Source organism: Monodelphis domestica, chromosome X (genome assembly GCF_027887165.1).
Source record: "Monodelphis domestica isolate mMonDom1 chromosome X, mMonDom1.pri, whole genome shotgun sequence".
Classification (NCBI taxonomy): Eukaryota; Metazoa; Chordata; class Mammalia; order Didelphimorphia; family Didelphidae; genus Monodelphis; species Monodelphis domestica.
Window position 1 is genome coordinate 68,951,243 of NC_077235.1, and position 13,393 is coordinate 68,964,635.

At 38.6% G+C, this 13,393-nt stretch overlaps 1 protein-coding gene across 1 annotated transcript in view; it reads left to right on the top strand.

The window, feature by feature from the left end:
* The window catches only part of LOC103100602 (transforming acidic coiled-coil-containing protein 3-like), a 28,653-nt gene extending 19,023 nt beyond the window's left edge, over positions 1-9,630 (top strand). Inside the window, exon 8 of the mRNA XM_007507084.3 lies at positions 123-9,630. Within this exon, the coding sequence (XP_007507146.1) occupies positions 123-312 (190 nt within the window). The 3' untranslated portion in view covers positions 313-9,630. The remainder of the gene's footprint in view (positions 1-122) is intronic.
* The last annotated feature ends 3,763 nt before the right edge of the window (positions 9,631-13,393 follow it).

Below are 13,393 nucleotides of genomic sequence, written 5' to 3' on the forward strand. Positions count from 1 at the left end.
GAGGGGGAAGAAGATAGAGTTTGAGGAGGCCTCTGAGCAGCTCACCTGGTTTGAGGCGCATGGAAGAGAGCCTGGAACCTGCAAGACCCTTTTGGAATTAAACTTTTCTTTATCTCCAATAGAGCAAATGAAGAAATTGCCCAGATTCGGAGCAAAGCAAAAGCTGAGACTCTAACTTTACAAGCAAATTTACGAAGGGAACAAATGAGAGTCCAGTCACTAAAGAAAAGCCTGGAACAAAAAGCTTTCTCTCAGAAATCACCTGCCCTGCAAAAATCAGGTGCTTGTGAAGAGTTGAAGTACTGGCATTGAGAGTTCTCTCCCTGGAGAGCTGAGAGGCAGGCTGGATGATGGAGCTTCCTTAGGAGTGGATGGGACTGGGTGGGAGGTGTGCAGGGTCTGGAGAGGACAGAGACGGTTTGACTTCTGTCCCTGTGTCTAGAAGAGAGCCTGCCACACAGTAAGCATCCAGTAAATGCATATTGAATTGAAGAGGGGGGTTGTTGGCTGGAGCTTGGGAAAGGTCTTTAACCCAGTTCAGCAAGCACTTGTTAAGCATCCATTTAGGCTTGGTCTCCTGTGCTAAGAGTTTAGGATATAGAAACCCCAACTGAAAAATCTTTCTTGTCCTCGAAATTACTCTTTTTGCCTATTTAGGCAGAAATCCTTCTTATACTGATACTGGTAGGGATCCCTTGCTTTCTGATTAGATCAGAGGTAGGAAGAAAGCCTTGACCAGGGAAACTGAACCAAGTATCACAAATTCAAGATATAGCGGGGAGTAAGAGGAGAGTCCTTGAGCATCTGAAGGGCGGTCTGGGAGCAGGGAATGAGATTAATTTTGTCTGGCCTGTGTTGGGGTGGAGAATTTAGGGAGCAGTTAAGGAGTAGCAGCAATAGGCAGATTTTAGGCTTAATGAAAGGGAAAGGTTTCTCACCACACAAAAAGAAAATAGACTGTCCATCCCTGGAGATAGGTGAGAGAAGACTGGCTGGCTACATATTAGGTTATGAGGAAAGCACAGAAAGGTACTGATGTAATAAGATGATAATATTACAGCTGACCTTGGGAGTTTAGTTTCATCCTCGGTCTTTGATGAGATTTAGTTTTGAGAACAATGTGGGTCCCATTTCTTACAAATGATTTCTACCCAATTTGCTATAATTGAAGAATTTGTGGTTGAAATCTTTTTTTGGATGGTATTATATGACTAGTACTCAGGTGGAAGGACTCTTGTTATACTATGCTGTCATTTTATCCAAATCATAAAACACAGTAAGTACTGCTTTAATCCTAATTCACTTCCCCCCCCCCTTTCTTTATAAGCTAAAGAATAGCATAAATTGGTCAAAATCTGTGATGATTTGATTGCATGGATGGAAAAGATCTGACTTGGGAATTCTGAATTGCTCCACTCTTTGTTCACTCTAACCACTCCTTGTTTCAATGTTCTCAGGTATGTGGACGGAACATTAGTAGTGACTACTCTTACTTCACTCTTACTTTCTCAACCTCGATTTTTTTCTTAATTTAGTTAATGAAACTGTTTTTTAAAGGTGCTTGAATTAAAGTTAAAATGAGAAATTGGGGTTTTCTAACTTCAGCAATCTACAGGGCTTTCCACAAAGTGCTAAATCTCATAGGGGTTTGCAATCTTTCTAAATAACGTTCTATTCCTTGGTTGAACTAGAATAGATTTCATTCAGATCTTTCAAAAATAGTCCCAGTGGAGATATTTAGAGGGTAATTAGGAGAATAGTAATTATTTCTCATTCTTTTTTAAAAAAAAATCATATCATGTTTTTTTCAATTGTTTAAAATCATTTTTATTTTCTTTTATTTTTAAATCACCATCATTTCTGAAATGTCCCTCTTTCCCCCTAACATACGAACCTTTTCTTGTTCAAAAGAAAGTTTTTCCCAAGAGGATCGGGGAGAACGATCATTATTTAAAAAACAGATTTCTATTTTTCAGCCCCCTCTGGAGTCAACTTTGATCGTTTCAATGTAATAACTTTCAACTGGTCTACTTGCCTCCAGTGTGACTCCTTTCTATTCCCTGATTAATCTTACATACCATTGTGAGATGAATCTTATTAACGTAGGCCTGGTTTTCTTCTCCTGTTCACACTTTCAGTGGTCTGTTGTCTGCAGGGATATGATATAAGTTCTTTACTGGTATTTTAGGCTCTACAATTTGGCTCCAAAATACTTTTTCGGCTGTCTTCTTCCCTTTAATGTACTGTGTATTCCAGCCAATCTATACTACCGTCTTCCTTGAATGTGCTCTGTATTTTTCTGACTGCTTTTAGTTTAAGCAAACTATTCTTTATTTCATCTTGTTCTTCCCCATCTCTCTGCACCTATGATCCTGCTATTTCTTGGTCCTGTGACAAGACCATGAGACATTCTGGGCTCACTGAGGAAAAGTAACCAGAAAAGACATATTTGCAGGTCTGCCTCAGACCTTGGCAAGGACTGGTCTAATCTTGCAGCCCTGTAAATCAGTCAGAGGACACCTAGTTTAAGCTCCAGACAAGGGGACTCCCTCAATTACCCCCAGAACGTCCTGAGATCTACCTATCATAAACCTTGGGCTGTGTCTCCTGGACAAATGGCATTCATGTATACATTCTGGCAGACCCTAAAAACCTCTGTAGTTCAAAAGAAGTCTTTATAGTTTGTGATAAGAGACCAAAGAGAACTCTGTAGATTAGCCATTTGGCTGTGTTTATTCCCTAATAGCCCTGAAGAATTGTATATTTTCCCTTTGATTATTGAGTTCAAAATCCTTATAAATATTGGACTCAGACTCAAATAAATCAGAACTGTGCACCACTGCACTTTCTCTCTGGGCCCCATTCTCCTTACTCACTTGGGCCAAAACCTATGCATCTCGCTACTCCTTGTTCTCTCTCTGTCTCAGGGTATCTCTACTGGCTCAGAGGTGTTGTAACTTGATCCCTATCAACTGGCCTGCTCTCTCTCTCACTCTCCTTGCTGTCAGCCTCCTCCACCGTAAGTTCGGTCCAACCCCTATCAGTCCTGGAATGTCCTCCTTGGAGGGCAATGAGAGATGCAATATTTTCAGGAAGGGCAATTAGTGAGGGAAAGGACCTAGAGTTAGAACAGACCCTCTGACCAGCTGAGCCACGGAACTCTAATAACCACAGTGCTTATTTCATTAATTAATATTTTAGGGGGAGAATAAGGCCTTTTAGAAGATCCTTCAGAAAAAAAAAGATGAGAAGGGAAGTGTGGGCAAAATCTGTAAAAGAATGGCCAAGCCATAAGGAAGAGCAGTCCTTTAAAAAGAGTTTCCATCCATCTTTGAGGCATTCATTGGTGGTTGGCTGCCTTCTGTTTTCTGTTGCTTAGCACTTGGTATGTGCATGCTTGGATGGGGGCTCCAATGGGTACATTTAGCCAGCCACACAAAGCTATAGGGCTTACCCATCTCAGGCCAAATAAGGCTCTTCCCCACAGAGCAACTATCACCCTATCACCCACAGTATTCTTCCTCTGGACAAACCCAGAACATAGGCTATGGTACTCAGTTGGCTCCCCAAGGATATGGTTCAGCCTATAGCCAGTCCTCAACCTTCTTCTGGTCAGCAATCATCCTATCCTGACTCTCGCCAGCAGCCAGCCCACAGCCCATAGCAACTCTTCAGGTAGTTGTGATAGCAGCCCCTAGTGCAGGAGCTATGGGCAGCCCTATGAACCCTCTCAAGGATGTGGCCAGAAGAACCAATATAGCATCAGCAGGGGCAGTGTAAGGGATGATGGAGGTGGCCCAGGTAGGTACGAACAAGATTGTGAGTGGTGAAACTGGTAGTGGTGGTGGTGGCTACAGTAACCAGGGCCAGTGTGGAAGTGGTAGCAACAGCAGTCATGGGGAAGGCTACCAGGTATGGAATAATACTGGGTATTGATAAGGCAGATTTATAGATAAGTAATGGGATAGAAAGAGAGGAGGTAGCAGTAGTGGGTACGAGTTTACAAGTTGTAGAGGTGGCCATGGAGACATAAGTGTCATGATAGTAGTGACTATGGTGGCTTTACTAAAATTCAGAGGGCCCCAGGACCAAGGATCAAGGCTGACTGAAGAGAATAATTTGGTAATATCATCTTTATCCGAGGCTTGGATGAGAGTGTTATCACTGAGTCTATAGCAAATTACTTCAAGCAAGTGGTATTATAAAGACCACTAAGAAGACAGGGCAACCTATGATCAACTTGTATGCAGGCAGGGAGACAGGAGAGCTGAAAGGAGAGGCTATAGTATTATTTGATGGTCACCCCCTTTGCCAAGGCAGCCATTGATTGGTATGATGACAAAGAATTTTCTTGAAATTTCATTTAAGTCTCCTTTACCACGTGAGCAGATTTCAGCTTTGGATGTGGTGGTAGTAGAGGTGGCAGTTGAGGAAGATTTTGAAGTAGAGAAAGTGGTAGTAGAAGGAAGTAGGGAGCTGGAAATTGAAAGTGTCCCAATTCCACCTGTGAAAACATGAATTTTTCTTGGAGCAACAGGCATAAACAATGTAAGGCACCTAAACCTGATGGAATTGGAGGGGAGCCTGGAGGCTCTCATATGGGGAGTAATTTTGGAGAGGCTCACAGAGGTAGCAGAGGTGGTTATGACTGTGGAATAGCTACCAAAATAGAGGTGGGGACAAGGGGATTCCAAGTAGGTGGTGGAGGGGACAGAAGTGCCCTGGCAAGATGGACTGAAGGAATAAACACAGAGAAGGCAGATGCAAGAGACCACATTGGCTGGCTCTGGCATCTCTGGACCATCTTTCCTTCCAGACCCTTCCATAGATCCCTTTATTTTGTCCCTTCCTGCCCAGTTTCCCTATCTTTGTTTTATGTCAGACTTTATAATTGTAACCATGCTGTGTATTGGTTATAAGGCAGAAGAGCATCAAGGGCTAGTCCAGCCAAAATTACACCTTCAAGCTACCTGTGAGCCCCACCCCTTCCCCCATTGCCCCAGAGAATGGAGGGAAGAAGTACTCTCATTGGTCTGCTGGACAGAGGGGTGGGGCATGCAAAAAATGTCTTTAGGCTTAGTGGAGGGGGGGATGGAGCAGTTCTCTCTGTGCCTCCAGGGCATGCAGGCCACATCTTCCCCAACAGGGAAGGGGGTTAAGGTTATGGGGGTTAAGTAACTTGCCAAGGGTTACACTCCTAGGAAGTGTTTGTTTGAGGCCATATTTGAAGTTATGACCTTTCACCTCTAGGCCTGGCTCTCAATTCACTGAGCTACCTAGCTGCCCCTTATTGTTTGAGTTTAAAAAAAATTTTTTAAAGGGTTCCCAAAAATGAATATTTTAATCAGAGCAGTTGAGGTTGGGCAGGGAGAATTCTAAAATCTTAGTTGGAAGGAGGGAATGTTCTTATCTTAAATAATAAAAAATAAAACTTAAAAATAAAGGATTGGGGGAGGGGTTGAGGTAGTAGGAGATAGGGATCATTTTAGGTAAGCAAAACAAACAAGAAGAGAAATGTGCTAATTTAAAAGGAGAGTAAAATCAATCTAATGGAAAGCAATTATAATCCTATACATGCCTGAATTAAATCCTATAATAAAAGAGAATAGGATTGATAAGACACTAGTAAATATTTTTTACACTAGTAAACATTTATTTAGTGTTTACTATGTACAGAATACTGAACTAGGGGAGTTAAGAAGAGCAAATGAAGCAGTAACAGCCCTTCTGGTATTCATACCTTAGTAGAGTACTAAACATTCACAGGTGATTGTAATATAAATATCATCTCAAGTGAGAGTGTGTGCCTAGAACAATGTAGATGCACATGGTAGTATGGTAGATGGCACATACTAAGCACTAAATAAATACTTGTTCTCCCATCCCTTATAAATGATACTTGCAAGTAATACAAGAAAGGTTTAAACAACTGGTATTTGAGATGTAAAAGGAGGAAGAATTGTTATTGATGGGAATGGGGGGAAAAGAAATGAGAAAAACTAGTCTTTAAGCTAAGTCTAAAAGGAAGGTTCATATTTCAAACAGAGTCTTGGAAGGGCATTTTATGCAAAATATTAGCCAAGATAGGGAAGGACACATGGATGGGGGACAGTGAGTACTCCAATTTGGCATTCTTGAGTAAAATAGAATGAGATTAGGCTCAGAACTCTCCCATAAAATGAAAATGGATAGCAAAGTGTATGAAAAAATAGAATCCTACCATATGTTGTTTACAAGAAACACATTTGAAACAGGTAGACACAGAGTAAAGGTAAGAGGTTGGAGCCAAGTCTATTGGGCTTCAACTAAGGCAATGAAGGTAGGAGTAGCAATCATGATATCAGACAGTGCTAAAGCAAAAATAGATGTGATTAAAAGAGATAAGGAAGGTAATTACATCTTGATTAAAGGCAGTATAGACAATGAAAAAATATCAGTACTCAACATATATGCACCAAATGGTATAGCAACCATATTTTTAAAGGAAAAACTAAAGGATCTTAAGAAAATAGATAGTAAAATTATACTAGTTGGGGACCTTAACCTTTCCCTATCTGAACTAGATAAATCTAACCAAAAAATAAATAAGAAAGAAATAAAGAAGTGAATCAATTTTTAGAAAAGTTAGTTAATAGACATCTGGAGGAAATTGAATAGTGATAAAAAGGAATATACCTGGGGACAGCTGGGTAGCTCAGTGGATTGAGAGCCAGTCCTAGAGACGGGAGGTCCTAGGTTCAAATCTGGCCTCAGCCACTTCCTAGCTGTGTGACCCTGGGCAAGTCACTTGACCCCCATTGCCTAGCCCTTACCACTCTTCTGCCTTGGAGCCAATACACAGTATTGACTCCAAGATGGAAGGTAAGGGTTTAAAAAAAAAAAAGAATATACCTTCTTTTCAGCAGCACATGGTACATCTACAAAGATTGACCATTTACTAGGGCATAAAAACATCATAATCAAATGCAGAAAAGCAGAAATAATAAATGCAACTTTTTCAGATCATATTGCAATAAAAATTATAATCAATAAGGATTCATGGAGTGGCAAATTAAAAATTAATTAGAAACTAAATAATCTAGTTCTACATAATGGGCAAGTCAAAGAACAAATCATAGAAATAATCACTGATTTCTTTGAAAAGAATGACAACATATCTAAATTTATAGGCTACAGCCAAAGCAGTACTCAAGGAAAATGCATATCCCTGAGTGCTTATATCAACAAACTAGAGAGGGAGGAGATAAATGAATTGGGTAAGCAATTAAAGAAACTAGAAAAAGAACAAATTAAAAATCCCCAGTTAAAAGCTGTATTAGAAATCCTAAAAATCAAAAGAGAAATTGATAAAACTGAAAGTAAAAGAACTATTAAACTTATAAATAAGACTAGGAGCTGGTTATAACAACAAATAAAATAGACAAAATATTTGTTAATTTGATTTAAAAATAGAAAGAAGAGAACCAAATTACCAGTATCAAAAATGAAAACATTAATTTCATCAATAATGAAGATGAAATTAAGCAATTATTAGGAGCTATTTTGTCCAATTACATGACAGTAAATCTGACAATCTATGTGAAATGGATGAATATTTACAAAAATATAAATTTCCTGTATTAATAATAGAGGAAATAGAATACTTAAGTAATTCCACCTCAGGAAAAGAAATTGAACAAGTGATCAATGAACTCCCCAGGAAAAAATCCCCAGGACCAGATGGGTTCACAAGTGAATTCTATCAAACATTTAAAGAACAACTAATCCCAATAGTATACAAATAATTTGATAAAATAAGCAAAGAAGTTTCACCAAATTCTTTTTTTTGACACAAATATAGTACTGATATCCTAATCCAGGAAGACCAAGAATAGAGAAAGAAAATTATAGACCAAACTCCTTAATGAACATAGATGCAAAACTCTTACATAAAATACTAGCAAAGAGACTACAGCAATATATAACAGGAATCATTCACTATGACCAGGTGGGATTTATACCAGGTATCCAAGAATGGTTTAATATTAGTGTGAATTTTAGATTTACTCCACCCTTCTTAGTCTTTAGAATTCTAGTAACCAGGAATGTATACACCCCCACTTAAGGATTAACTGTGGGGGAGGATGGTTGATGACCCACGTGTGCTAGCAAGTGACAAATCAGAAACAACTGACTGACCCCCTGGGCTGTCTTAAGCCAGGTTTAAGCCACCATTGGTACATGTGAGATACAGGAAGTGATGTAAAGAACTGCCTTTATATTTTTCACCACTTCCTGTGAGGGGGGGCTTTTGCAGTCTTTGGTGGCCTTTTGAGGTGGTTCTTAACATGGAGGGCTAGAGTGTGGAGACCTGAGACTGCTTCCTTTAGGTGACCACGTGATGAGTGTTAAGGCTGAATCCTCTTTCCCTGGCTTTCTGAAGGTACCAGCCTCCAATGAGGCCCCTCATCTTGGAGGAAGCTAAGCTAGATTTAATCTTCTAGGAAGGTCCCTTGGCTGAGGCCTCTGAACTCCCCCTGGCTCAGGCCAGACTGAAGTAGATCTTCTACCCTTTCCCTCTTTCTCCCTCATTCTTAATTTCTTCCTTCTATTGTAAATAAACCACCATAAAATTCTATTCTGACTTGAGTATTTCATTGGGATTTAACAATTAAATCCCTTGTGGCAAGGTTAGGACATTAATGCATTGCTAGTGGAGCTGTGAACTGATCCAACCATTCTGGAGGGCAATTTGGAACTATGCCCAAAGGGCAGTAAAAGACTGTCTGCCCTTTGATCCAGCCATAGCTTTGCTAGGCTTGTATCCAAAAGAGATAATAAGGAAAAAGACTTGTACAAGAATATTCATAGCTGCGCTCTTTGTGGTGGCCAAAAATTGCAAAATGAGGGGATGCCCTTCAATTGGAGAATGGCTGAACAAATTGTGGTATATGTTGGTGATGGAATACTATTGTGCTCAAAGGAATAATAAAGTGGAGGAATTCCATAGGAACTGGAACAACCTCCAGGAATTGATGCAGAGTGAGAGGAACAGAATCAGGAGAACATTGTACACAGAGACTGATACACTGTGGTACAAAAGCGTGTAATGAAATTCTCCATTAGTGGCAATGCAGTGATCCTGAATAATTTGGAGGAATCTATGAGAAAAACCACTATCCACATTCAGAGGAAAAACTGTGGGAATAGAAACACCAAAGAAAAACAACTGTTTGAATACATGGGTTGAGGGGAAGTGGCTGGGGAGGTAGACTCTAAATGAACATCCTAATGCAAAACACCAACATCATGGAAATAGATTCCGATCAAGGACTCAAGTAATACCCAATGAAATTGCGCATTGGCTGCGGGAGGTTGGGTGGAGGGGAGGGAGGGAAATAATGTGATTATTGTAACCAAGGAATAATGTTCTAAATTGATTAAATAAATTAATTTAATAAAAAAATAAACTCAAGGACATAGAATTTAAATCCCTGGTGACCACTAAAAATATATATTCAGTCTCAAATTTACCCTCAACAGTCTGGCTAATCCACGAAGGTTTTGACAACTACCCTCAATCTCCCTGAAAAATTTCTTTCCTCTTTCTCTCTTTACAACCTCCTCTTAAGCCTACAATTAGAACAGCTGCTGGATCAATTGAGTATAATTTTTTTTTCTTTTCTCCTTAAATTGAATTGAACATAGCCATTTTTAACCTAAAGTGGCACGGCTCTGAGGTCTTAGCTTGGGAAGCTGTTTCCAAATCTCCCTTGCCTTAGGGAACAAACAACCCAATTAGCCAACCCTCACTGACAATACTAGCTAGCTAGATTATTCTTAACTAGCTGTGAGGAAAAAACCTGGAGAAAGTTTTAGCCTTGTCATGCTCCTAGAGATCTACTTTCCTTTTTTCCCCAAGCCCCCAAGTCTCTAGTTTTTAAATTTAAGTGAGAAGTAAAAAACCTGGTGAGGCCAGCTAGGAAAAGCAGAGGCTTTCCTCAAAGAGAGAAACAGTTTTACACTGAAGGGGAAGGAGAGAAAGCTTGTGATCCCTCCCAAACTAACAAAAACTCAGCCTCAGGCAAAAGGCTTTGTTTTCTGTCCCCTTTGGCCTAGAAGAGATGATTGGATTAAAAAGGCTTTTAAAACAGACTACACTCTCACCTTTTGTTTTCACACCCTGACTTTAACCCCTAGCCAATAGTGACATCTACTGACTCAAATCAGAATTATAAATAATTTTTTTTTATCTAAAAATGAATACTGTGTTCTATGAAATTTTCATGGCATTTAAAAAACAGGGACATTAAAGATTTCAGAATGCCTCCTATTCCTTATGTTCTTAGGTCATTTTATTTTTCTATTCCTATATTGTGACAAGAGATGTTGCCCAGCGAAAATTTGAAGCTAAAATACAGGCAGACATACAAAACCAATTGGATATTTTAAAATACTTTTTACAGGATCAAATGGCAAATACTGACCCCACCCAAATCATGTCTGGCTTTTACAAGCCAGTTTCTGAACCTCTAAATAAGGAAATGCCTTCCCCCCAAATGGAGATGGAAGACACTTCTATAGCTCAGCTGCAGGACTGCTTCTCTTGTGGTCTGCAACTGTTGGCTGAACTTACTTCCCAAGACCCTTCTCCTGAAATACCAGTTTCTCCTGAAATCTCAGTTTTTTCTGTTCCTTCTCCCACCCCAAAACTAATTCCAGCCCCAAGGAAATCTTGTCTTTCTAACAAAACTGTTCTAGTCAAACTGACTCACCCATACCAAATTCAACTAGAGGCCTTTTTCCCCTAAGAGAAGTACCAGAAATAGGATGCAACAGGGATGTGGTGACTCTAAGGCACCATATACCATTTACTCCCCAAGAAATAAATGAATTCACCTGAAATGCTCCCATATATAAAGAAGATCCCTTTATGGTAATGAAAAAGTTGGCAGACATATTTTTTCAGTATGCTCCATCATCCTTAACAGATGTTGAAAACTTACTCCAGGCTTTCTTAATGGAATGTGTGAAAAATAAAATAATTTCTCATGTCAATAAAGGCTGGGGGCACGATGCAGCACACTGGCCATCTCAAGATCCAGAATGTGACTATAACAACTATGAAGATTATTTACAACTATATCATTGTAGGGAGGCCATTCTAACTGCTATGAGAGAGTGCTCTGAAAGCACAGATAAATGGACGGAACTTGAAAAACTTAAGCAAAATGATGATGAGACACCCTCCAGATTCATGGATAGACTCATTGTGTTTGGGGGTTGATACCTAGATTTTGACCTTTCTAAAGAAAATTGCATAAGACAAATTAGAAGACATTTTATCAATAACTCTTGCAAGTTGATCAGGGATTATTTTAGAACTCATTGTCCAAGGTGGCCTGAAATGGATCTTGATGATTTGAGAAAAACTGCTGTATATGTTTCAAAAGGAAACAAAGAAAAAGAGGAAGAGACTAATGGTTTCATGGAAACAATTAGGAAAGAATTGAAATATTTAAGAGATAAGATTGATAAACTGGAAAAAAGGCATGATATTCAACCAATGGCACTTGCCCCCCTCCAGGATTCTAACTATTGATCCATTACCTGCCAATTCTGTGAGAAGGGCCACAGAATGATGGAGTGTAGAAATTTATTCAAAGCCATCAGAAATAATATGCAGTTTAATAACAGCTACAGAAAAAATAATTATAGAAATAACTATAATAATGATAATTGAAACCACAATTTTAGGAATGAAAATTCTAGAAATAGAAATTGGGAAAATGATAACTCAGACCAAATGACCCAACAACAATATAACTTAAGTGGAACTCATCCAAGAGATTGTAAGGGTACTGCTGCCTCTCCACATGGGGCAGAAGGTGGGGTCCTTTAGATTCTATTGTTTTTGTAGATATTAACCCTTTTCAGTTTTGTCTCCCCTCCACATAGTAGCAAAGAAAAAGGAAGATAGAAGAAGAAATGGATTTTTTAATATAGTACCCCTTTGATTATGAAATATACGCATTTTAAACATTTTTGTTTTTCTTCCTATTGATGGATCTGTACTATTTTGTTGCACTTTACTTGTGCCATACAGTATTTGATTTTTTCACTCTCATTTTTTTGCATCTGAAGCACATATCACCAGTATTGAAACTGAATGACTGTATCCTATCACATTCATTGGAGATAATAATCCATAGACAAGTGGATACTGTTTTGGGAACACATTGAACTCTTGAACTTTATTTTATTATTGCTTTTCTTTTATTTTGATTAGAATATTTTATTTTTCTCATTTCTTGTACTTAAGGTACATAAAATCAATATTTTTATTATATTTATTTTTATTCTGCAGTAATATGTTTAAAATATATATACTTGCTATAATATTAATGCATACCCAATAGCTTTAAACTGTGGGAACTTGCCACTTATTGATAAATGTTATGGGACTGTGATTAATGTTTGTGTCTGATTCTAGAAAAATGGGATCAAAAAAGGAGCTCAGACTTCATCTATAAAGTGCCATAGGAGCACAGACTTAAGCTGAATAGTGCCAAGAAGAGCATACAGGTCAAAAAGGAAGAAATCAATCCAGGTAGGATTGTTGCACTTCTAAGCCAATACAAAAGAACTTGAACCTAGTGCGAGACTCGAGGTTGCGACACTTGACATATGTTAATACATAGGCCTTCCTTGTATCCACACTCTTTGTGAAATACTCACAGACAAGTATTGAAGTTTGGCTATCATCCTGGCTCCCCCTATCCCTGAGAATGAAAAAAATCAGAATGGCACTTCCCTATCACACACACAAAAATCTAGACCTTTTTCTCTCTTATAGTATGGCAACTTCCCGTAGTCTTGGCTGCAAATAGGTAAGTGAAACATTACTGAATTTTGTTCTACAGGCTTGTGGGATAAAAATTACTTTATTTGGACCCTAATACCAGGGCCTATTATGAATTTATTCTTGTTTACTCAGAAACTTTATATACATAATTCTGATATTTTGACTCTGATTTTGAATTTTTTTCTTTCTCACCAAAGTTTAACTTTCTTCCATTTTTTTGGTCTATGTTTTTGAGGTTTTTTTCTTCTTTTGATAAATGACTCAAAGACCCCCATAACTCAACCTTGCATCCTGAGCTGAACTGGATGCTCTTCAGGGGGGATTGTATTTTCATAAAATTCTAAGATTTAAAAGTTTTTGTTCAAGAAAGATCTTAAAGGAAAGAAGCTTGCTAACTCCTAAAATCCAGATAATGAACTGTTTGCAGAAAGGTACCTGAAAAATCTACACTACATCAAGAGGATCCAGAATGAACTTTGGGGTGTGGTTGATTGAACTGAAGGTTGATTGAACATTTATTTTGAATGTATACTCTTATGTCAAAAGGAG